The 25,262-nt window shown below is 37.6% G+C and overlaps 3 protein-coding genes and 1 non-coding gene across 4 annotated transcripts; 1 reads left to right on the forward strand and 3 right to left on the reverse strand.

The window, feature by feature from the left end:
* The first annotated feature begins 109 nt into the window (after positions 1 to 109).
* On the forward strand, positions 110 to 6,180 carry LOC135076704 (transmembrane protease serine 9-like). Its single transcript, XM_063971124.1, has 14 exons — positions 110 to 330; positions 415 to 487; positions 1,030 to 1,192; positions 1,375 to 1,580; positions 1,797 to 2,002; positions 2,421 to 2,478; positions 2,855 to 2,965; positions 3,136 to 3,143; positions 3,297 to 3,377; positions 3,548 to 3,602; positions 3,855 to 4,017; positions 4,427 to 4,632; positions 5,102 to 5,298; positions 5,940 to 6,180. The coding sequence occupies exons 1-14, from the start codon at positions 286 to 288 to the stop codon at positions 6,111 to 6,113; spliced, it is 1,746 nt and encodes a 581-aa protein (XP_063827194.1). The 5' UTR covers positions 110 to 285; the 3' UTR covers positions 6,114 to 6,180.
* Positions 6,181 to 6,268: 88 nt separating this feature from the next.
* Positions 6,269 to 15,620, reverse strand: LOC135076946 (acyl-CoA Delta-9 desaturase-like). The gene is made up of 6 exons (XM_063971467.1): positions 15,195 to 15,620; positions 14,885 to 15,015; positions 13,482 to 13,687; positions 12,939 to 13,124; positions 7,269 to 7,464; positions 6,269 to 6,817 (listed from the first exon to the last, which is right to left on the reverse strand). The coding sequence occupies exons 1-6, from the start codon at positions 15,439 to 15,441 to the stop codon at positions 6,581 to 6,583; spliced, it is 1,203 nt and encodes a 400-aa protein (XP_063827537.1). The 5' UTR covers positions 15,442 to 15,620; the 3' UTR covers positions 6,269 to 6,580.
* Positions 15,621 to 15,884: 264 nt separating this feature from the next.
* On the reverse strand, positions 15,885 to 24,617 carry LOC135076948 (clotting factor G beta subunit-like). The gene is made up of 11 exons (XM_063971470.1): positions 24,466 to 24,617; positions 23,690 to 23,895; positions 20,999 to 21,201; positions 20,647 to 20,713; positions 20,373 to 20,417; positions 18,632 to 18,803; positions 17,981 to 18,189; positions 17,302 to 17,495; positions 16,572 to 16,629; positions 16,088 to 16,132; positions 15,885 to 16,008 (listed from the first exon to the last, which is right to left on the reverse strand). Exons 1-11 carry the CDS (start codon positions 24,546 to 24,548, stop codon positions 15,935 to 15,937), a joined length of 1,356 nt encoding a protein of 451 aa, XP_063827540.1. The 5' UTR covers positions 24,549 to 24,617; the 3' UTR covers positions 15,885 to 15,934.
* On the reverse strand, positions 23,216 to 23,287 carry Trnal-cag (transfer RNA leucine (anticodon CAG)). The gene has a single exon. It is a non-coding gene; the product is annotated as a tRNA-Leu (tRNA).
* Positions 24,618 to 25,262: the final 645 nt, after the last annotated feature.

Below are 25,262 nucleotides of genomic sequence, written 5' to 3' on the forward strand. Positions count from 1 at the left end.
CAGAGTAAAAATATTAGCAATGATCTTAGCGCTTACAAAGAAGGCCTAGGTTTATAGCAATGCAAATAAATAGAGCCTGCATGCTATAGCCTACCCGCGGTCGAGTGCAATGCTCCCATCTCGCTCCCGTTGCACTTTACTTCGGATCTCAGATGCACTAGTGCATTTAGAGTCTGCACAGATTTCATAGTTTCTACAACGAATTTAATTTCTTTCTTCCCTGTGTGAGTCTCATCTTGAGATTTCTGATATATTGTGGAAACATATGAAGAAAGTGCTTCGAAGATGTGGAAGGCGATTATAGTGGTGTTGATATGTTTTAGCTTCTTCGTAAGTACCAATTTCAAAGTGAAGTGTGTCCATACTTTAACCAAATGTAGGTAGAGTTTTGTATCCACCGGTTTTATTGTTTAGGTGAGAGCTGAGAATGTGACGACAAACATTGATAATGATGTAAAAATTGAGGAAAAGCGGACGTGTAATTGCCGTAAGTACCGATTTTAAATTGTCTATTTCTTGAATTATTTATATTACCTACCTGCTGATTATTCATTCAGGATGTTGATTTCAAAGTGTGCATCATTTAAAGCAATGATATCATCAACATAAACAACTTTTACTGGGGAATAACCTTTAGTGAACCTTTTTTGCGTAAGTATTTGAATTACATTCCCCTGGGTCCCCATATTTATGAGCACATTTGCCTTGTAAGTTGATATCCAAAACCATAATACAACACGAAGGTATACAATGTATGTTACAAGTTTGTGAGATCACAATCAGATTAGTGAGACTTGAAGGTTTGTTTCAAAAGCTTCTGGAAAGACTTAGGCTGGGTTGCACCATCATACTTTGACTTCAAATATCTGCCAAATTCCATACAAAAACCAACCGGTTATTGTTAAAGTTACACTCAAAGTTAGGTGGTGCAACTCAGCCTTACTGAACTTTAAAGTTGAAAGATAACAAAAAAAATATGAAGTAGATAAAGACTGCTAAATAACACATTATATAATATGTGCTGTCCAGGATGTGGCGAAAGGAACGAAGCGTCCCGGATAGTGGGCGGTGTAGAGACCGCGGTCAACGAGTTCCCCTGGGCGGTGAGGTTGTCCTACTTCAAGAAGTTCTACTGTGGGGGCATGCTCATCAACGACCGCTATGTGCTTACAGCGGCACACTGTGTTAAGAGGTGAGATACATTCTGTTGGTAACCGTTTCTCTATCAACAAAAAAATGATGTGGTAACCCATCTTTTATTTTATTTACAAGACACAAACACGTGTTTATCTGGCTATTATTGAATCAGATCGATATTCATGTGGACTTACATACATAATGCTATTTGTCATAAAATACTGTATTCTTTTTCAGTTTCAACTGGTTCATGATCAAAGTGACTCTGGGCGAGCACGACCGGTGCAACGCCACCCGGCGACCTGTCACCAGGTTTGTCGTGGAAATGGTTCTCCACAACTTCACTTACTCCAATTTTAAGGATGACATAGCTCTGCTGAAGTTGAACGAACCAGTCACGATTACTGATACTGTCAAGCCGATTTGCTTGCCTAAAGATGATGGTAAGGAGTATAATGTTTCAATATTCCATAGATTATCTATTATTATCATAAATATAAAGATAGCAGGAAGGTGCTAGTTGCAACTAACTTATTTGGGGGAGCCCTATGTTAAGCAGTGGACGTCTTGTGGCTGAAATAAAGATGATACCGAATTTTCTCTTCGTAAATAGGTATAACAATTCGAATTTCCCAACATTTTTCACATTTTTCTTTCAGGACAAACGTACGTAGGTGTAAAGGCAATCGCAACAGGCTGGGGTTCCTTAACAGAGGAGAAGAACCATTCCTGCAAGTTGATGGAAGTGGAGGTCCCGGTGCTAAGCAATGACGAATGCAAGAAGGTTAAGTACATGCCTAACATGATTGCTGACACCATGCTTTGCGCTGGCTACCTTAAGGAGGGCGGGAAAGATACTTGTCAGGTAGAGTTCATTTTATTTTGGATTTTTTGAAAGAGTTCTCTTTGTTTCGAGAAGTTAGAGACTTTGTAAAATAGAGGACGTGAGAGTGGCATCATCATCATCATCATTTTAGCCATAGGATGTCCAATGCTGAACATAGGCGTCCCCCAATGATTTCCATAATGACCAGTTGGTAGCGGCCTTCATCCAGCGCCTTCCTGCTACCTTTATGAGGTCGTCGGCATAATTGGAGGATTTGGAGGTAATTTGTCTTGATAGTTAGAAAGAAAAGTATGTGAATAGTCACAGTAAATATTATCAGACTCGTGGATGTAATATTTGAGAAAACTTAAGTGTTCAGTGGGTAAGATATCTAACGATTGAAAATTTATGGTTTGCCCGTATACGCACCTATACTTAGGTACTACTCTTTTTACAGGGTGATAGCGGTGGGCCTCTTTGTGCTGAAAGAAAAGATAACAAGTACGAACTTTTAGGTATGTAATAGATAATAATATTTGGTATTTGGCAATCGAATCGTATTTTTTGACTAATCTAAACTTATATTTTTTGTACTTGTGGTATAATTCCCGTTACTTCCTCCAGATAACTATGCTAATAAGCTTGTACAGGTCGATGCCTCATTCATCAAACATTGGGCTATTGTCTCCTATGTTACATGACTCATAATGTTTTTCATTTTTATGAAAGCTACTCGTAAAGCGAAGTGAATGCCTCTTACTGAAATGTCTATCTTAAAATTATCATATTAACACTTTTCTGGACAGTGAACTGCTATAGCAGTCATTACAATTAAACTTCTATTGTGTCTGGGTTACCGGGAAAGTGTTAAGGTGGGTGTATATTTTCCAGGTGTGGTCTCCTGGGGAGTGGGCTGCGGACGTCCAGGGTACCCCGGGGTATATACAAGGGTCAACAAATATTTGGATTGGATCCGAGAAAACGCCCGCCAAGGCTGCTATTGTTCAGACTAAGCATTATACCGACTACTATTTAATTTGCCATTGCAAACTCAATTCTATTGTAATCATATTATAATGGAAGGATACCCCTAATCGCAAATGTGGCCATCGCATACATTTAACTGTATTTCTTTTTTCTAATTTATTTCAGTAATTAATTACCTACTTTAGTATATTCTGTACCTTTAACTCTAGAAATTAAATTGCGAATAGATAAGTGAATGAATTTATTTGTCCTGCATAGAATGTGAATCACCATTTTATCGAAGTTTGGTAATTAGCCCGCATAATTAAGAAAATCTTACGTCAATGTTTTGGGTGTTAAATAAAAGGGAAATCAGTTACATTTTGGAAGTCACAGCGAAAAGATGCTTTTCCTACCACTGTTGTGTTTTGCTTTCTTACAAGTGCAGGTAATCATTTTATTTCATCTGATTGTGAAGTAACTAATTAAGTAATAAATTTTATAATACAAAGCTTTGATGACGTCGTTAGTGTTTTAACAAATGCATAAGGCGGTTGGTGGTTCTTTAAATCTGACACCAGTGTCAGTGTTTGTGACATTTCTTTTGTTGGTTTTCAGAATGCCACTGCATTATTTGATTTTCTCTTGGGAAGACAGAAAATCTGCGTCTGTCGTAAGTTCAGCTTCTGATCTTCGTTCGTTTCAGCCGAAAGACGTCCACTGCTGGACAAAGGCCTCCCCCAAGTATTTCCACAAAGACCGGCAATGCGCCGCTCGCATCCAGGCACCTCCCGTGATCTACATCTCTTCTATCTGCTCTATTTTACATTTAATTTCATGAAATTCAATATTTTTTCCACTTTGTTAGCTATTGTAATTTTTCTTTCTTTCTTTCAAAATAAGGATAATTACTTAATTCTTTCAGGCTGTGGCATACAAAGACCAGTTACTCAGAGCTGGCTGAGCCGCGACTCGGTGTCTCCGAACCAGTACCCTTGGTTAGCGGCGGTGGAGGTTGGCTCAAGATACATTAGCGGGGTCTTATTGTCTGACTCACATATCGTGACCGCTGCGTCTCCTTTGTATGGGTAAATATCAATCCTTTATTTATTTATTGGTCCCCTTATAATGATATTTTCTTGACAGATATCTGTGAGGAAAACTTAGCAGCGTAGTCTGAACCACGTTTATTCCAAAATAAACCGCTGTGACACCGTTTTTTAATTTTGAACATCTACATTAATAAAGTCGTTGATTTCTTTAAATAAAATCAAGTCATTTTGATAAGCTTAAAATCTTAACTAGTGACCAAAAGGATACTAAACTCGAAATGTTTTAATCGGATGCAGGTGATCAAGTGAGATGCCGATCAAGAGCTTCCTCATTTTGTTGCATTTGAAATTGTATCATCGAAAAATTATGTAATGTAATGTAAAATAAAATTAACTCTATGCCACTACCACATAAAGATAAGCACTTTATTGCTCTTGTTTTTAGCGTTTCAAGTAGTGAGGTGACCGTGACTCTAGGCAGTCGCGATCGCTGCGGCTACGGCGATGACACCAGCAGCCACGGTGCCGACTCAATCCTCATCCACCCTAGCTACTCAACGACCACCAGCGACAACGACATAGCGCTGATCAAGCTGAGGAACAAGGTCTCCTTCACTAACCTCATCTCTCCTGTTTGTTTGCCTATTATTGGTAAGTGAAATTATACTACAATACTACTAGTACCAGCCACGGCGCCGACTCAATCCTCATCCACCCTAGCTACTCACCTACCACCAGCGACAATGACATAGCGCTGATCAAGCTGAGGAACTCGGTCTCCAACACTAACCTCATCGAGAGATGCACCGGACCGAGAGCAAACAGGAAATGTTTGCTTGCCTATTATTGGTTAGTGACATTTTATTACGACACAACTAGCCACAACGCTGATTTCTAGACTAGACTTTTAAAACCTTTTAAAACCTGTCCCTTTTTTCTCTGAAAGAGAAATAGGGTTCAGACTTGATGGCCAATACAACGTGTGCTTTATTCAATCGTAGTTGCTTCATTATCATTATCACAATGATTTGCACAAAGTCACGGTCACAATAAGTTTGTAGTTAAGTAAGTAGTTAATCATTTAACTGACAAGTAGTTAACCATTTAAATATTTTTATAGGATCAGACAGATCAGGAAAAGTGGCTTCAGTTGCCTCATGGGGCAACTATTCGAGTGGCTCCAGCTGCTTGCCGAAGGTGGCGTCTTTGCCGTTATTGTCGTCAGATACCTGCCTCACCAGCTCCATCAATGTCTCCATGGTGACGTCAGACAAAGGCTGTTTGGGACCCGCTGGCACTACAAGTGTTATATGCAGCGTAAGTGCACGTTATTACATTTTCATTAATTTCAATATTTATTCTCAGTCTATTTACTTAAGATTCAAGAAGATTCATATTTTGTTTATTAAGTTTAAATTAATTTTTGATTTCAATCGATTTTTAAAACAATGTTATCCGTGATAAAAGTTTTGTGCTATTGGTAAAAAAATCCTATCTATAAATTGAACTTGTTGTTGTTGTTGTTGTTGATTAAATTTTTTGTAACATTCAAAATTGTTAAACAAGTTTCGTTGTTAAAAAAATTGTCAAGTTCTAACACTTCTTCAACTTGCTTCAAGTGATTATATTTAAGTGTGGAACATTAAGATACTTAATTGGTTTTCTACTGGAATTAAATTATTAATTGAATACCTAAAGGCGATGTTAAGTTTCTTTGTAGCTATGTGCTCTTCAAATATATTTTTTTGTCTATTTCAAACCACAAATCTCGCACAATGGCCAAATAAAGAGGCTAATGCCCGTTTTCACCATCGATCCCTAATTTTTAAGTGACCCCTATGAAAAAAAAATCCTGTTATGTGTTACCATAGGGGTCACTTAGAAATTAGGGATTGATAGTGAAAACGGGCATAAGTGCCGTATTCAATTTCCATGCAAAACTAATCTATTTCAAACAGGATGACGTCGGCGCTCCAGTGATGACGCAATTGCTGAAGAATGGAGCATTTCGTCTGGTTGGGATCATATCTTCTGCGTCCTGTGAGCAGGAGACCACTCCTCTGTATACCAGCATAAGTTCCCATGCCGCCTGGATCCGCCAGCAGATTCGTTCGGATTGCCAGTGTTTCTAATTTTGAAAATTATTTTGTTTTCGATTAATTAAATGTCAAAAACGGAGCATCTGATTGTTGTACTAAATAGTTTTTATTCAAATATAATTTATTTGTTTCTATCATGATATTAAAAGGCACAATGACAGACGATTTTCCGTTAGTAAAAAAGGATATAACTTTTTTATTATTTATTGTTTTGAACTAAATATATTTATAAAAATTACTGATTATTAGGTTTTTCATCACAGATTATTACATCTTGTATCTATTTATCAGTATTTAATTACTACATTAAAATCTATAATATTTCAGTACTATACCTACTTGAGTACGAGTCCTGAAATTATCATCACTACAACCCCTAAAATCATTCATATTATGCAGAACAAATCAAAATAATCACTTAATGAGATAAAACAAACGGTGCTAAGATAATTTTAATTCTTAATTTCTAAATCTATAACATTCTGGCTTTGCAACTTACTTTACTTGGCAGATCCAATATATCTTCTTACTGTTACATTGCTACAGTCTAAAATATCTTTTTCATGGTAAAGTGGAAGGCCTTCAAGCCTCAAAGTAGCTTCGGGATCTGGGAAGGTAGTCGTGAAACTAGGGTTCAATGGGTGCAACAGACCTAGCGCCTTGACTGAACATTTTGCCTCTTCACTACCGAGTTCGAAGTGGGTCCCGTCACCAGCCCGGTTGATTCTGTTTTTGATCTGCAAAAAAGAAGAAATTCTTTTGGTTCTTTGATGGAGACACATCAACGATTTCTTGTCTAAAGTCGGGTCCAGACGGGTGTAACGCGTAATGGAATGTATCATGTAGGCGGGTTTTAGTATCGCGCTGAGCCAAAATGTATGAAGCGTCGGCGCCGAGTGATCAGCGTCATTAAAAAACGTTTCCTTCAATTACATACTTATTGATCTTAATGTAATGGAAATACATAGTATGGGCAGCACTTTACATGTAATGCTCGTAGTGCCGTTTGTAGAATTCATATTACATTACACGGTACATTTCCATTACGCGTTACACTCGTCTGGACATGGCTAGGTAAACGCTATATCACGATAAGACTGCCTTAATGATTTGTGCCATCTTGCTGATTTTTTTTACATAAATGACATCAAATGTCGTTAAGATTTCAAACTACTTTTTCGAACTTACCATTTCTGGAGACGCTTTCTTCAAGTCAGAAGCAAGCCCAACCATCTCGAAGAACTCGATGTACCTGGCAGACCAGTTGAAAAGCGTTGACAGTTCCGCCGCTTTGTAGTCCCATGGGAATGCATGGTGGTAGTTGTGCCACCCTTCACCTTGTGAGATGAATGAGACAAACCAAGACTCTACTGGCTGGAGATTCCTAAAAAAAGTCAATTAGTATCATCTCGACTATTTAAATAAATTAACTTAAATATTTGGTGAGAAAGATCAATATAAATATAAACAAGTACTTATCTAAAAATGAGACTATGCATAAACCGAAGGAACACTGACCTAAGTTTCTTACTAATTTTATTTCGAAGTCTGTGCAATTTCCATTTTGTGCTCTAACCGTGTCTTATAAACACATCTCAAATTATACTTCGTATCTCTCCCGAAGATGATTACGTTTTACATGCAGCAGTACCTGGGATGATGCCGTCCTTATCACACTTTTAGAGAATATTTATTTAAAAATATAAGTTTTAAACATAATAAAGTACGTGTTTTGACTCCTCAGCACCGTAGTACATTCCGCGGTCCGCCATATTTCTTGTCATTACTTGTGTTGGTGTTCGTCCGACTCACACGTACTTTTTCAAGAAAAATAACTTAGCGTGAAAATGGGTAAAAGGAAACGATCAAGTAATGGTGATAATAGTGATATGGTGAAAAGTTTGTTAAGAAACCTCGTATGTACATAGACAGCGACAAATTATAGTTTTATCTGATGATGATGAATCAAAAAAAAAAAACATCGTTGTCTCCATCGTGCAGTCACTGCAGATTTGCAGACATACATACATACATATTTAAAACATTCTGGTAAGTTGTGAATCGTGTATTTTGAAATTGTTATGAAATAATGTGAATAATTTCTATTTTTTGTATTAAAAATGAATATTTTTAACTACCCTCCGTGGTAATACTTTGTGTCCCGACTTAATCGTGTGTGGATACTAAACTACACGTACAAAAATCGTGTTATATAAAATACATAAACATCCCGACGTAAATCGTGTGTGGATGCTTTATTGCTTATCCCGGCGTATATCGTGTACCCGGCGTATATCGTGTATGGATACTAAACTACACGTACAAAAATCGTGTTATACAAAATACATAAACATCCCGACGTAAATCGTGTGTGGATGATTTATTGCTTATCCCGGCGTATATCGTGTGTGGATACTAAACTACACGTACAAAAATCGTGTTATACAAAATACATAAACATCCCGACGTAAATCGTGTGTGGATGATTTATTGCTTATCCCGGCGTATATCGTGTGTGGATACTAAACTACACGTACAAAAATCGTGTTATACAAAATACATAAACATCCCGACGTAAATCGTGTGTGGATACCAAACTACACGTACAAAAATCGTGTTATACAAAATACATAAACATCCCGACGTAAATCGTGTGGATACTAAACTACACGCACAAAAATCGTGTTATACAAAATACATAAACATCACGACGTATATCGTGTGTGGATAAGACATTTTTAAACTGATTGCATTTTGCTTTGATTATTTTCCTAACGTATTATCTTATAACGTGGGTAGACGTATCAACACGTCGTAAAATAGTATAACATAATTATAAATATAATAATATACAATATACATGGGGTATTTATAATTTGTTACCCTATCAAATACAAAAATCTTTATTGTGAAGTATCACTAATAGAGCATACAATAATTACCTACATCAGACGAAAATACCGGGTATTTTTCAAGTCAAAGCCTTTCAAAGACTTTCACAAGGATCTAGCAACAGGTTGGAAAATATTGATTAATGGATTTCCTACCTACAAATAAAAAAGACTTGATGAAACATTATTTACTTGCTAAAAATTGCGCATAATAATTACTTCAACAAAGGCAGCAATACAACTGAACATCTGATTCTGCTTCTGTTTGCTGTACGCATCCTTATTGCAACTGATTTCACCGAGCCTTCAATATGATTTGATGAGCTATGTCACAAATGGAATAATATTCAGTAAGGAATTAGGAAAACCTTGAGCGATGCTGGCGGTTACTTTGTGACACTCAAGAGATATTATGAAAGAAATCAAAACGAATCTCTTGTTTGGGTCAGATTTATCAGACCACTCGAAATCATCTATGACTAATATAATTCAGTAATACCAGCCCAGCACGTCTACAACTCATCAGATTTTAAACGCAAGGGGGGCATTGTGAGCGAGCGGCAGCCGCTGAGTAGCAAGTGAACCCCGGCCAGCCCAGCAGCCGCCGGCTCCGCCGCCGCCGCCTGCGCCGCGGGGCCGTCTCCGGTTAACCCGAGACCCAACTATCATCAACCGAATCGGAGATGATAATTTTCTTCAGCAGATAGGCACCAAGATGCTAGTAGCTGGTAGACTTAAATACTACTAAAATAAATGGCTTACCTAACATGACAAAATTAAATGATACTACTTAACCATGCCAAGTTGGAGTACCCCAATGTAGGTCACATATTACACCTGAGGGGAGTAGTAGGTATATTTGACAACTGTACAAAAGCCAAATTGTAGACATAGATTTATTCTAAATTTAAAGGAATTAAATAAATTAATTAATATTAACTATTTTAAAATACAATACTACCACTGACTTTACATTATTAATTAGATAACAATATATTTTATTATGTGAAAACCTTAGATTTGAAAGACTCCTATCTTTTATTACCAATTGCTGAAAATGGATGAATTTGACTTCGTTTGTCATGGAACTCCAAGCACTTTAATATTCAGTTGTTTGAATTTCTTCGTGATCGATCGTTTTTGTCTTACATCCGCACGGTGCCTTTTGTCTTTATAAAATTATTAAAACCAGTTTTACACTTTTTGCAATCACTCGGCCATCTATCTGTACCAATACCTGTACCAATTTTTATGTATTGGAACGGTCAGAATGCTGGAATAATATTCAAACAACGGGAGATTTATAAGAGCAACTAGGGTAGGAGGACAAAATAATTTTTATCCAATCAAAATAATAATGTTACCTACATTTATAAAATTTACATTTTTAATACGATAGAAATGAATTTAACTTAACAAAAGTGCAAGACACTAGTAATGCTAAAAACTACAAAAAATATCATTTGAGTAATTTGCTTCATTCTTGGGGTTATTGACCTCAGCGTGCCCCGCCGTTAAATTTACGGCTGGATGTACACGAAGTTACCGGGAAAAACATCTTGGCACTCAATTACTCAAATAACTACAATAAACATTATAATGCATCTGCCAAGTATTTAAAACATAATTTAGCATAGTGGAGACTGGAGAGATTACATTGACACAGCACATCATGTACCGTGCAATCAAATGATTTGTTTCGATGCCTCAACCACTGGTCAACCTCAACCGCAATCGCGCAACGTGTAACAGCCATTGGAAATTGGTCCCAGTTACAATTCCTTTTACATTTAAATACCCTGGAATTGCTCGCTGCACTCTATGATCTTGAAACATTTGCATCTCACCTACTTATAGAATAGACAATGCAACGGTTATTGCATACAGCACACAAATTTAAATAATATTGCTCGAGAGTTACGAGTATGGAATTGGTGTGGTTGGGTGTGAAAACGTGGTCACAGATTTCGAATCTCGTCAATCAAATATAGACACGTACTATGAATTTAGCAGACTACGCATTTACAGAAATTACATTACCTTTTGGTATTCCAGAATTTTATTCGTCTTATTTGCAAGTACATTTACTATTCAAAATCACCAATGTTCTACGAATGCATCTTGGGAGTTAGACCCTATTTCCGAAGTTATTGATACTTTCACATTTAATGTAACTCTCTAAAGTTTTATACAAAAAAAAAAAAAAAAAAAAAAATAGTAGTACCATTCTGACCTACTACCGTGGTACCTATTGTGGTCAAAGCTCCTCGTTTCAAAAGTCATACGTTTTGATTGAACCTAACAAAATTCTGTTGTGTTCGCCCTTCAGAGTTGATCATCCTCTCCATGCGGATTTAACCCTGATGGTCGGCAACTTATCAGGCAATCGCTGTTGAGGCGGGACGCACCTACTAATTCTCTGGATATGTTAATGATATCTTTCTCACATAGTACATACTAATATTATACAATATACTTAAAGTCTAAAATCGTGGTTGTAATTCAAATTCAGCTCATTTATTGGAATACTCAACGGACAAATTCAATTATTCTGGTGTTAGTTACAGTACAGTACTCTCAATGGTTACCGTTTGACTTTATCTATACTGTTATATCAGGATATTACTACTAATGACTGTATCAAAAGTTTTCTCAAAAGCGTGTTTCGCCTCAGACCGCCTAAATATGACACTACTTGGTATAAAATTATCATTTACCTAAAAAAAAAAAAAAAAAAAAAAAAATTAAGTGTATACCTCTGCTAGTTCTGGTTTCTGCACAGATAATGAATACTCCGAGTTTATCTAATAATATTCTATTGTATCCATACTAAATATAAATTAAAGTAGGTAGATGAAATTGATGAAAACATTAAAACCGGACTCGATTAATTTTAACAACCATTTATTATTGTACCTATATATTATTACCGTACATTATGGAAAACCTTGTACTATGCCCAGTATTGCCCAGCCTCAACACTTAAATCTTACATTGACAGGACTATTGGTATACGCACAGATGATAATCTTTTTGTCAGTTACCAAAAACCACTTAAAAAGTGGTAACTCAGTGGAACTTCAAATTTGATAATATCGATTTTTATAGCACTCATAATACCCGCCATTCGGGCTTCGTCTGCGTCCACCGGACTGGCGTTAATTTAATAATAATAATAAATAATTTAAAATTTGTAAGTCATTCGTAAGGCTTGCAAGCTAGTGGACCTAATCTTGTCAAGTAGGCATTTCTTAAATATTAGACTAGAAACTTACTTAATTTAACTTTTTGTGTGATTGTGATTTTGTTAACTGTTCGTTTCAAAACCATCATTAATTATTACGAAAGTAAACAATGTTTTGTTTATATACTAAAATACCTTGAACAAGTTAATAGTTTCTACGGTTGTAATTTTTTCGATGCTCTAAACATCTGCATGTAAAACGTAATCATCTTCGGGAGAGATACGAAGTATAATTAAGAATCAAACGAACTTACCTGTGATGTTTGATATCTAATTATACGAGTGTCTTGACCGAAGATGATTACAGTCCCACCTCACCCGAGAATAATTACCCTTAACCGATCGAAAAAATTTGCTCTAAAATAATGACAAGAAATATGGCGGACCGCGGAATGTACTACGGTGCTGAGGAGTCAAAACACGTACTTTATTATGTTTAAAACTTATATTTTTAAATAAATATTCTCTAAAAGTGTGATAAGGACGGCATCATCCCAGGTACTGCTGCATGTAAAACGTAATCATCTTCGGTCAAGACACTCGTATAATTAGATATCAAACATCACAGGTAAGTTCGTTTGATTCTTAATTATTGTCTAAGATAATTGCTATTATATTGCGAATGTAGGTACTAATTAGGTTGACTGAATCTAAAGGATTATTTTAGATTTATCTACTCGAAGTACATTGGTATACATTGGCATGTATTTTGTAAGTACTTACTTGTCATACGGCCTGGTGCCATACAGATGGGCGGCGCTGTTGACCAACCAAGTACCATTCAGTTGGAGGACGTACCTCATGAAGTAGCACACCAGAAATGACTCCAGCCATGGCTCGTTGAAGTAGTACACGGGAACTGCCACGGGTATGTATATAGCGAATAGTATGTACAAGGGGTAGTAGTATCTGTAGGACATGGAAAAAATGTGAATTAGTGTCAGAAATTGATTTTTTTTTGAAGTTTCAACATAGTTCTCAGAATGCGGGTTTCGCATCTGAAAGCCATCATTAATCAAGGTTCAGCATTAAACATTGTAGTCTTACGGGACTATTCCACCTCTCGTTCCCACCGCTGTAACTCCTACGTAGCCAGGGTCTACAGCTTGACCGCCAATAAAAATCCAACCAGTGAAGGTCAAGTTTGTCCCGGGAAAATGTTAAACTGTCATTGGACGCGCAACGAAATTAATCAGAAGAACATAGGAGGAGTTCGACTTCCCTCCAGTGCAAAGTGTATTCTAGTTTTAGTAAAAAGGACATTACTTTTTCTGGAACATGACCATCCAGTCAGCTTGCAGGTCGCTCAAGTCAATCCTCTTGCCGAGCTCGATGACGTACGGATGCTTCTTGGTCATCAGCCATCCGATGTGGCTGAAGAAGAAGCCTCGCTTCGCGTTGTGAGGGTCGGCGTCCGTGTCTGAGTAGCGGTGGTGGAGGCGGTGGTCGCGGCACCAGATGAACATGGAATTCTGTTAAGACGAGATTACATAATTCATCACCATAATATTCTATTTCCACCTCTCGTTCCCACCGCTGCAACTCCTGTGTAGCCAGGATCTATAGCTTGACCGCCAAAAAAACCCAACCAGTAAAGGTCAAGCTAGTCTCGGGGAAAAGTTAAACTGTCATTGGATCCGCAACGATATTAATCAGAAGAACATCGGAGTTTGAAGTTAAGGTTCGAATTCCCTACAATGCATTCCCTTCCTCATCATCAGGTCAATAGTTTCGCAATTTACGAGAGGCAAATGGAGGATTTGGCCTGTGTACCTACCATGAGTTTACGTTAGGTGTGCTCGCTAGCGAAAACGTCAAAAATATCTATGGAGATTTTGTTTCTTGAAAGTAGCCGCTAGGGGCGCTGCACAATATGTCATACAATTAATGTCTTTTTTTTACGCAGTCGCTAGCGAGCACACGTAACGTAAACTCATGGTAAGCACACTGCACGCCCAATAATGACCAGACGGAATGGAGAGGCACATAATAATCCTGAATTAGTTGATATTAGATAAAAAAGACCAAGCCTGTGTCAATTTTATTTTAAAACACTATTAAATTGAATCCAATAAATGAGAAAGAAACTGTAGCCTTAGTTATAGCAACTGATTAGTGACAATGTATCAGTAGCCAATGCAATGTAGGCCAAGTGTAGTCGAATGATTTTGCATAAATTATGTATGAACAATGTACAAATAATTAGCTACGCGTCTGATTGAGTCATAATTATGTCTTCTGAGACATTTTTCATGGTAATGAATGAATGATCCTAACTTCTTCTACAAAGTACAAAAGTATTTTTAAGTTACTCGACAACCCAGGGATGCGGGTGAAATGTATTTGCGGAATACTTTTCGCCCCGAATAGACTATTAAACTATTATTTGACATCATTCCCCAATAATTCGAAATCACTGCTTTTTTAAAAAGACATGTCTTCAGTGGTTAAAGACTTAATTAATTTTAAATTACCTGTAAACTAAATTTTTTAGTTGCATTTTAATTGAAAAAAGTAGTTTAATTGAGTTGACAAAATAGTGACGTCACTTCCTTGTATTGCCATACAAAATCTATGGGAGATTCTCGTTTTGACAGTTTTAAAAAGTACGTAAATTGATTGGTGGTTTCAAGTTCAACACTTCTATTTTTTGTAGTCCCGAGCTTTACCTGGCCAGCCATAGTTTGCATGATGAGCAGCATAGCCCTAAGAGGTGGGGAGGCTTTGAAGGATCTGTGTGTGTACAACCGGTGGGCTCCAATGGTCACACCTTCACTGGCAAAATTCGCGATGAAGACAGCTGAAAAAATTGTTACATTACCTAATTGAAACTGTTAATCTTTACAAATTATTATAATATTACTAACATCACTATATAGTTTCAGATACCTACAAGAATTAAGTGAATACCATAATAGACACAAAAATGGTTTAAAAAGATAAAATGAAAAAGATACGATCGAAGAAATTGGTACTTACTCCATAAGAAAGTCCTGAACTGTACTCCACCAGTAAAAACGATGAACAGTCCCCAGAGAGCTAGCAAATGCAGTATCAAGAAACCGATGGCATTTTTCCAAACTATCTCGTGCTTATATTTAAAATCCGTTCCAATATACTGAACGGTGAGTTCAGAGCCTGATTTTCCATTTGCCTCACACGATTTTCCATTTGCCTCACCATTTGCCACACAAGGGCTCTCTGTGTGGATGTCAGAAGCTGCCATGTTTGTTATCACAAGACCTGTTGAGGACTGTACTGAGAGTCCAAAAATAATTCAGTTTATAAAAGAATTCAGAGCATTGTTTGATAGTAGACAATCAAAGAAGTGGTTAGGCAACCGGTGATACTTGAACCTGTGACTCTTGATGCAAATGACAATGAATACGCTCTTGTGATTTGTAGTGTTAATTTAAATGCGATTTGATTGTTTGACCAAATTAACTTAATTAATATTAGGCTAACCTTCCTTTTCAAATTGCAAGTTTTGAAGAATAACACGTTTTTCTTTATTTTTTGTGGTAGAACGGTTCGTGATAGGGACGGGTTGGTGATGGGAGAGTCTCTATAGCACCTCATGAAACAACATGGTGCTTTTTGTGTATTTTTACGAACGTGCTACGCCATGTTCAACATGTTACCTTGATTGTTAAAAAAATAAAACATCAATACAAATTATAAATATTTTTAGTAAAATATATCTATTACAATAATATTAACTAGTCGCAAGTAATCGCGTCTTTTGAGTGCTGCCGTATCCAATCAATATAATTGCTGACTTTTGTGTAAACTCCTAAAAGGGTAATAAAATATTTTATTATTATAATACTGAAGTTATTGCTCATGAAGTTTAATGCAAAAGAGTAACTTACCAGGGTACCTAGGATCAGCACAGCCAATACCCCAAGACACAACGCCTGAGAAAATTGAGGTACGGAGTTGGTGGCTTGCTTACTAAAGGCCTTATTACAAAAAAGGTAAACCCGAGATGAACACTGGTTTAAATAACATTTCCCCAAAATTTCAATATAAACTAGAGTGCAATTGTATTAAGGCGATATGAGTCTATATCACTACCTTCTTTTCAGCCAAATGACGTCCACTGCTGGACAAAGGCCTCCCCCAAGGTTTTCCACAATGAACGGTCCTGCGCTGCCCGCATCCAGGCTCTTCCCGCGACCTTTACCAGATCGTCGGTCCACCTAGTAGGAGGCCTGCCCACGCTACGTCTTCCAGCAATATCACTACCTAAATACTGTTAAAGTCCCTAAAATTATCTCAGATTTATCCTGACCATTTTTGTTTTAGGCTGGCCTCAGATACGATATATTATGTTGTGCATCATCACTTTCTTACCTGCTTGTACATAACGACCACTGTTTTCGAAGACCAGCAGTGGGCCTCCGCTATCTCCCTGAAAATGATAAATTAAATTCGATACTTTATTCGATATTTAGGATTGCGATGATTCAGGCTAAGGCGTTAGTAATTTAATTACGTGTACTTAAGAGTTAAATTAGAAGGATTAAGCCTCTGGGCCATTAAAAACCAAATAGCAACGTGGTCTTACATATCAAAGAGCCCTTTTACAATATTAGTGCTGTGACAATATCGATTATCTGTTATTAGTAGATTTCATCGTTGTAATAATATTAGCGGATGCTACACGGATATTTCATTAAGGGTGCTCCATTCGCTTTCTAATAGTTTTGTAATTAAAAAATAAAACATCTCGGTGGACAAGTTTTATGCGGATCCCTCCTGCAAAGCGCATATAGTCTGATTTTGTAATTATTCTTTTAATGAAGCCATTGAATAGGCACATCGAGCTAACTAGAGTGATATTTCTTGTAGGATATGCAGAACTTCAAACATCCCTCAGGCTTAAAAACTCTATCTACCCAGTATATTATTTACTGTTTTTGCATGATAACCTACTAACTAAACGTACTGAACTAATTAAAGCGTTATAAACAAGCATGCTACTCCAATCTTAAGCTACAAATCAGTGAGTCATATCGCTCCTTCGCACAACTCTAAAACCCAGCAGTCATTTGTAAATTCTGAACGAGTATTAGGTATTTACCTGGCAGCCGTCTTTTCCTTTAGAGAAAGCGCACATCATTGTGGGCTTAAGATGCTGCTTGAGTTGCGACTCCATACACTCTTGGTCTGAGAGAATACGGAGCAGCGCTTTGAGAAGAAACTTTGAAGAAGATTTCTCGACTCCCATTCTTCCCCAGCCTACGATTGTGCCGACTCTTGATGCAAATTCTTGACCTAGGGTAAAAAAGGGATTTTGTAGTAGTTTCTCTTTATAGACGAGAGTATAGCGTACAGGGATATGCCATGCACTAACACAGATAGCCCATATTAGTAGGTTACTTATGCCCATTTTCACCATTAATCCCTAATTTTTAAGTTAAATTCCTGTTATTATGTTACCATAGGGGAGAGGTCACTTAAAAATTGGGGATTGATGGTGAAAACGGGCATTAGTATTATTTTTACTTAGGTTTTAGTATGTATATTATCTACCTACAATAAAATGATTCCCTTGGCTAGAATACACAATGTTTCAAAATTAGTTTTGGTGTTTACTATAAATGCCTCTTTGTAACAAAAAAAGAGGTTTCGTTGACGGATTCATGAGTCTCACTGAAATTAATTTAAAAGGGGCTATTTTCAAAAGCCTCAATACTATTGTTTTTCTAATTAGTACTGTCAAATAAATCTTTTAAGAATAGCTATAGAATGTGTCAAACCTGGCGTTGGCAGGCAAATCGGCACAATAGTTTGTCCGAACTCCACCGGTTCGTTCAGGGTGGCTACTGCGATGTCGTTCTCGTCGCGTACCGCAGTTGACGTGAACCCTTCGTGGATGACCACGTCAGATATGTTGCGGTGCGCCACGTTGTTGAGATTGTCAAGGTTGTCCAGCCCGATCAGGACTTGCATGGTTTTGAAGTTGTCCCTGAAAAGGTGATTCTTCTTTACCTTTAGGCTGCCGCGACACAAGCACAGCTTAGTGCAGCAGCCGCTAGATAAACAAACTGTAATTCTTTTGTTGGCAAATAAAATACTTTTTACTTTAAGTACTTTTACTTTTTTTTTACCTTACTAAAATCACTTTAATTTCAACTGAAGATGTCTACAGCTGGACAAAGGCCTACTTTACTAGACAACCGTTTCTGCGCTAACCAAATGCAGGAACAAGGCTTTAAGTTATGGCACTTCAGTGAAGAGAAGGCATACGACTTGAATACGACTATCGCCCACGGGTGGGAAGTACGGCGCCGTTCGGCGTCCGCCCACGATCCGCATGGACACCACTATGTCCTATGGCTTTCCATATTAAGGTGTAGCTGTTCTGTACCGTAAACAAGAACCGCTACAGCACATGCCTTCAGACTCACCACTTGAAGCAATGTCCCGCGCTAAGCACGTGCTTGTTAGTGATGATGGCGCCGCCGCAGTGCATCCGATTATTCTTCAAGATGGCCACCGTCCACGGGTGGGAGTGGGGTGCCGCTCGGCGACCGCCCACGATCCGCATGGATACCACTGTGTCTGAAGGCTTGCCACATTCTGTTAATGGAGGCAAAATTTCTTCAGCTTACTAGCGCAAAACTGAATGACATGATAGTAATTATTCATAAATGCTTTAATTAATAGGCGGAGATTTGTCAAACATTTGCAGAGAGATGTAGAGTCAGAACTTGCAAATTGGGTGGTCTATAATAAAATAAATAAGTATTTTATTTATTTATAATTTAATAGAGTATTTAAAATTAGCTCATAATTGATAAACATGTAAGCATATCAGTTTCATGAACAAATAATAATGTGGTAGGTACCGAAGATATCGGTAATTTTTAATTAGGTAGTTCATTTTAGCTTAAACAGAGAAATGAAAATAACTCCATAACGTTACAGTTTAACATTTAAGGATAGCCTGTCCGAATAGTAGCTCTATAAAAACACAAATGGTCTCTACTTTTACGTTGGAAAGAAAGCTTAAACTGATCTAAGTAAATGTAGAGTTAACACGCAAAAATAAGTTGAGAGGAGAGAAACTAACATTAAAACAATAACAAATGTTGCACTCACCACACTCGTGTCCGCGAGTTGACGGCACCTAAAAGAACATTACAATCCATACAGGTGTTTTGCATGAGGTCTTACTTAAGCCCAAGGCTACAAACCTGCGTCACGACTGCAAGGATGATCACAAGACTCAGCATTCTGCTACACACCACGCGCCGACCCATCGAAGTACACTCACTCACTACCGTATAGAAACGCAGAAATTATACACGCGATAATGTCCTTGTAAATTTCTCACGCTGGACGTTATAAATTTCATCTCGCAAATTTGAACTGCTTTTCAAAATGAATTTTGATGCACCGCTAAGCTGAATCAATTTGTATTACAAATCGTTAGTATACTACTTAGTGTAATAATAAATACACAGTAATCACAATAATTTTGCAAAAATATTAAATGTCAACATACATAGGAATGTATAGAAATCAATCGTCATATTATATTGTTTGTTGTTTCCTTATCAGATGTAATAAAATAGCGATTTAGTAAGCGGTCACATGCACATAAAATTTGCACACGAGAAATTGTAAGTACCTATTACTTGTTTTTAAACCATCATCTTGAGATTTGGACATAAAGATTTTTGGTCCTGAAAACAAGACAGTCCTGAAAGATTAAATAGTTATTGGGCTTAATGAAAAACATTACTTTACAATATCTTTTGTAATAAATGGATGTATCTTAACTCTATGAACTATATTTTATTAACTAGTTTAAGCTCTAAAAAGTTCGTTCTACACACAATACGTCCCATCTTGAGTCTGCTGTTTTAACCAGGTAATGTATTTTGCTACAATAGTGTAGACGCCTGTTGAAAAAATATCATAAGTTATTAATTTGTTTTTACCCGACTGCGCCTAAAGGAGGGTTATGTTTTAAATTAGATTCTCAGATTTAAGGATAGAAAGTTTTTATCGACACCTTATCGACACAAATGTAACGGAATCAATTAATAAGGAAATAAAATTTACTGAATTGAACGCGTCAAGAGACAGGTGATGTTATAATTTATAGGTGGGTATAGTATCAAGGAAAAGCCCTTTACTTACCCGGGTAGTCTGGCATTGCACAATCGATTCCCCATGAGACGATACCTGCGTAAAACAACGAAAATTCCAGCTCTACAATTTTCATGGAAAATTTCTTCATGATTCCTTTGAAGGCAGTTTTCACTTCAGATTTTATTAAGTTTTATAATAATTATGTTCATATTATAATTTGCATAGTGTATAAGTAAATAAGTGTATATTATGTAGGTACTACATCCATGATAGGTATGGAATAATCCCACTAAGAATTCGTAAAATTAACAAAAAATCTTACCAACTTGATACCATTTCTTATTGTGAGTTTTCCGATTCGTTGAGAAAAGTGGTCCTCCACTGTCACCCTGTAATAGATCAAGGAATATAGCTAAGGTTTTAAAAACATGAGTCATACTTTAGTCGTAAAATTTTTTTCCCATGCTTAGTTAATACGATGTTGCAGGTTTGAATCGACCTGATTTAAAATTCTAAGCTTCAGAGGGCACGGTAAAACGTATCGGTCTTACTGACACATACGCCTACTAAGCCATATCCAGAGAGAGACAGATCCACTAGTATGTAGGCAGGACTTTTTCATGTACCGATAGAAGAAGTAAACTTGACTGGTAATGCTTAAAAAATGAGGCTACCTGGCAAGCATCCTTTCCAAGGCTGTAAGCGCACATCATAGTATCTGGAACCAGGTTGTCCCTGTATATCGATGACTTCCGACATCTCTCAGTGTCAACGATCTGCACTTTCGTCTCCAGAAGGTACCTTGAGGATGTCAACGCTCCTTGCCGGGTCTTACCCCAGCCAGCGACGGTTAGTGGCAGATTGTGGAAGTCCATGTCTGTGAAGAAAAACATGGAGAAGGTAGATCAATTAGCAATTTTTATGCTATTTAACTAGGCGCGTAGGCGTAGTTATGAGACATCTAGCTAGGCGTAGGCTAGTAGAGTTCATGCGAATAGCGATTCTCTATCTTCCCGCCGATACTTAGCGAGATATAGCGACCTGATCACCTGAACATGCGGAGGTTTTAATGGATAAACTTGGAGTATAGGACTGATCCCTACACTGCAGAAATAATGCGCAAAGCATTTACTCAGCGAAAAAAAGGCATTTCGTGATTCTCCTTTAGGTACAAATGCGAAAATCGTAGTTTCCATTGATATTTTTTGACTTATGACTTCAGAAATGGAGACTATTAGAAAAATTAAATTAGCATACACATCTATACTTCTATACTAATATTATAAATGATGAAAGTAACTCTGTCTGTCTTGCTTTCACGCCTAAACCACTGAACCGATTTTGATGAAATTTGGTATAGAGATAGTTTGAGTCCCGGGAAAGGACATAGGATAGTTTTTATCCCGGTTTTTGAAAAAGTGTGATAAAGTTTTTCTGTGACAGACAAAATTCCACACGGGCGAAGCAGCGGGCGGAAAGCTAGTAAAAAAATAAAAGCAATCTACAACATAACAAAATAGTTAATAATAAATGTAACAAATGGTAGAGAGAAACGGATTAAATCGAATTAGTTTGGCATTTATACTACTTTGATTGATTTGATAAGTTGAAAACAATCAGCAGGTAACCACGGTCCCTTTAAATAAAGTATTAAATTTAATTAAACAAATGAAAGCTTGGAATAACAAAAGTCAATCATCATAAAAAAGTTATAGTGGGATTAATACCGATGAATACCTACTTAGTTCTAACTAAGCACAGTTTTTAAGAAGTATTGTGGTTTAGTATATTTATAGGTAAGTAGGTTTTTGGCTTTATACTAACGTGACAATTATTTTATAGTCGAGGGATTAGCTTTATCTAATTTTGACTTCACTCTACATGGACTCTATAACGAGTACTAGGTAATTATGACGAGAAAAACTAATAAGTTTCATTTCAGCAACATTGCGATCGAGAAAATATTATTAGGTTTTCCATTATAAAAGCTATTTTACACTATTATATTATTATGTATAAACTCGATTTAACCATGCAACCAAGCCATGATAATTGCTTGTAGTATGATGTGGTGAGTAATCTGTGGTAAATACGATAATACCTTAGCAATTCACTATCGTAAATAGCATGAAGCTATGTATTTTATTAGTCCTATTACGAGTAGAAAGTCAAAGAGCATACATTTTGCGACTTATTTTCTTTGAAACATTTTTCAACCGTTTTTGCGTTAGAGGGCCGGCGGTGAATAGTTACGGATAATCTATGTAAAGCCACCCCCCAATGTTTTGCCCTACACAATAAACAAAAACATGTCAACATTCAATAAAAAATGCACTGCATTCGATGAATAAAGTAGGATTTATGTATATCCACATCCGTACTTTTTCTTTCTTTCTTTCTTACGGTGTCACTGCGCTAAGGTGCTATGGCAATTAGCTTAATTGTCGTGAAAGTCACATTATACATGCTTCACACATTATTAACAAGTGTTGGTTCCTAATTAGGTTTTGGTAAACAACATTTTTCCATTAGTATGTTGCTGTTTGACATTTTAATTTCATGACTGTATAGCGATTTAATATCCCTGAGCCATGTGGATCGATTGACATGAGTGGAGGGTGACGAAGTAGTTGACAGAAATATCGAGAATACCTTTTTTTATCCACAACGAGGAAGATCTTGACCTGTATCTCACCTGATGGTAAGGGATGATCAGGCCGAAGGTAGAAGTGAGCTTCACCCGGAATCCTCAACCACTGAGGAACTGGCTATCTTACCTCTAACTGCCGGAACACAACAATGCTGTTAACATTGTTGTTATAGCGACAGACGTAGGTAGCCAGGCGGACTTGGAACAAGCTCTACCACCAACCAAACCGAACAGAAAAATCTGCCCCCACTGGGAATCGAACCCGGGACCTCTGCGTCTGAAGCAGGTTGTCTTACCACTAGACCACAGAGGCGGAACTTAATACAGACGTGAAAGTAGGTAGTTAGTTAAATTAGTAACAGTAAGGCCACAGATTAGAACTCTCGAGGCCTGGCATTCCTTCATCCTATAGGACGTGTTCCGCTGAACATAAGTCACAGATAATGTTCCAGCTTAGCCTGTTCGAGGGAGACAGCTAGGACAGTCTTCCAACCCATCTACTTTCTACCATACCCAGGTAGGAAACCTCTTGGTTTGCTGATATTTCGCAAAGTCTCTTTCTGAGATGAAGCAGAACATTAGTTCTGCTTCATTTATTTCTTTCAACCATTTAAATCAGAAATTGGAATTTGAGCTGCTAACTTTATATGCTACCTAAGTAGGGTCACAGAATACGAGATGTGTCATTTGTAGGGAAATTATAATGTAAACGCACCTTCACTCGGCAAGCAGATGGGCCGGACCTTGTCAGAGAACCGGAGTTTCTTGTTGAGCGTCAGCACAGCTATGTCGTTGATGTCCCGGACAGCATTCGACGTGAACTGAGGGTGCTTTACGCCGTTGGTCACGCGGAGGGTAACGAAGGAGTTGTCAAGGCGGTCGTGCATGCCCACGTAGACCGCTAAGTCGCGGAAGTGTACCCTGAAAACGATTTTGGTTCAAGTTCTGGTAGACCAATGAAGTCATTTCTCATAGGGAGAGACGGCAATCTAACGAAATATTCGTATGGGTCATTACTATCAGATCACTTATCTTGTCTCTTCTACGCGAGCACGAATCTCTATATTTATCGGAGGCAAATGGAGGATTAAAGGTAATACATCACATAATTATTATCACAATCCGGAAAGGGATCAACACCGTATCGCTTTTCGCGCGCTGTCAACTGCGAGGCGAGGCGTTTACGTTACGGTTGCGGATAAGTGTTCGTTGCAGTACGGAGTTTCGCCTCGAGTTGATACGGTTACGATCAGTTTCCGGGTTGATAAGTTTGCTTCGTGCTTAAGCCTACACTCTCCATTTGTTGCCTAGGTGGTCCTGTAAGTCGTCTCTTACGACATCCAAGGGACGAGAGGGTGGGGGTGGTCCTATTTTACTTATTCTCTTGGTAACAGCTTATGGCTAAATCAAGACAGTCTTAAGTCAGAGGCCAGTCAGTCTCCCCTGCCCTCTGTGGGTACGACCATCACCATGTCTGTCTACAATACGAACCCGAAAGTGATGCAGTGTCCAGCGGTGAGGATGTGCATGTCTGTTATGATTGCCCCTCCGCAGTGCAGCTTCGGCCCCAGCATCAGTGACACCAGCCACGGGTATTCGTGTGGCTGAACTGTGGTGCCTCCAACTATGCGCCGATTCTTGCCGGCTATACCACATTCTGTATAGAAAAAATAATTTTGTATGGTGAACTTACTTCTCAAAAGTAAGTACCTACTCAAGTTAAAGGACTCTACATATTAACATTTCGAACTCTTTCGAAGAACCAGGTAAAATCTTAATGTCAAAAAAAAAAAAAAAACTTTTACCTACATGATGCCTTTTTCTAAATTGGTAGTATCTAAGTAGGTTACCTATAAATATGATCTTATATTCGTATTACCATTGACCAAGTAATCGCCGTTGACCTAAAAATATTTATCAGCTTGGAACTAAAAACTGATGCACAGTAAGTACCTACCTACAGGTGTGACGACCACTCTTGCAAGAATGTAGCGATGAAGAAGAAGAAGTAGGTACTTACATAAGTACATCCAGCAAATTACTTACCACACGAATTGTTTACTTTCTGTCCATGTACCTGTAGATATCAAATTAGTACAATGATATTAGTAAGTCCTACATTGTATTCTACAACTTTTACCTTAATTAAGGCTTCACTTACCGCTGAGCTTAAAAGATAAAGTGCGACCCATAGCTGTCTCATTTTATAGACGTACATAGGATGAGGAAAGCCGTGAGAGTCGCCACCATCGTCAGCATAGCTGAAATGTTCTATTGGCCAATCAGTT

Source organism: Ostrinia nubilalis, chromosome 12 (assembly GCF_963855985.1).
Source record: "Ostrinia nubilalis chromosome 12, ilOstNubi1.1, whole genome shotgun sequence".
Taxonomy (NCBI): domain Eukaryota; kingdom Metazoa; phylum Arthropoda; class Insecta; order Lepidoptera; family Crambidae; genus Ostrinia; species Ostrinia nubilalis.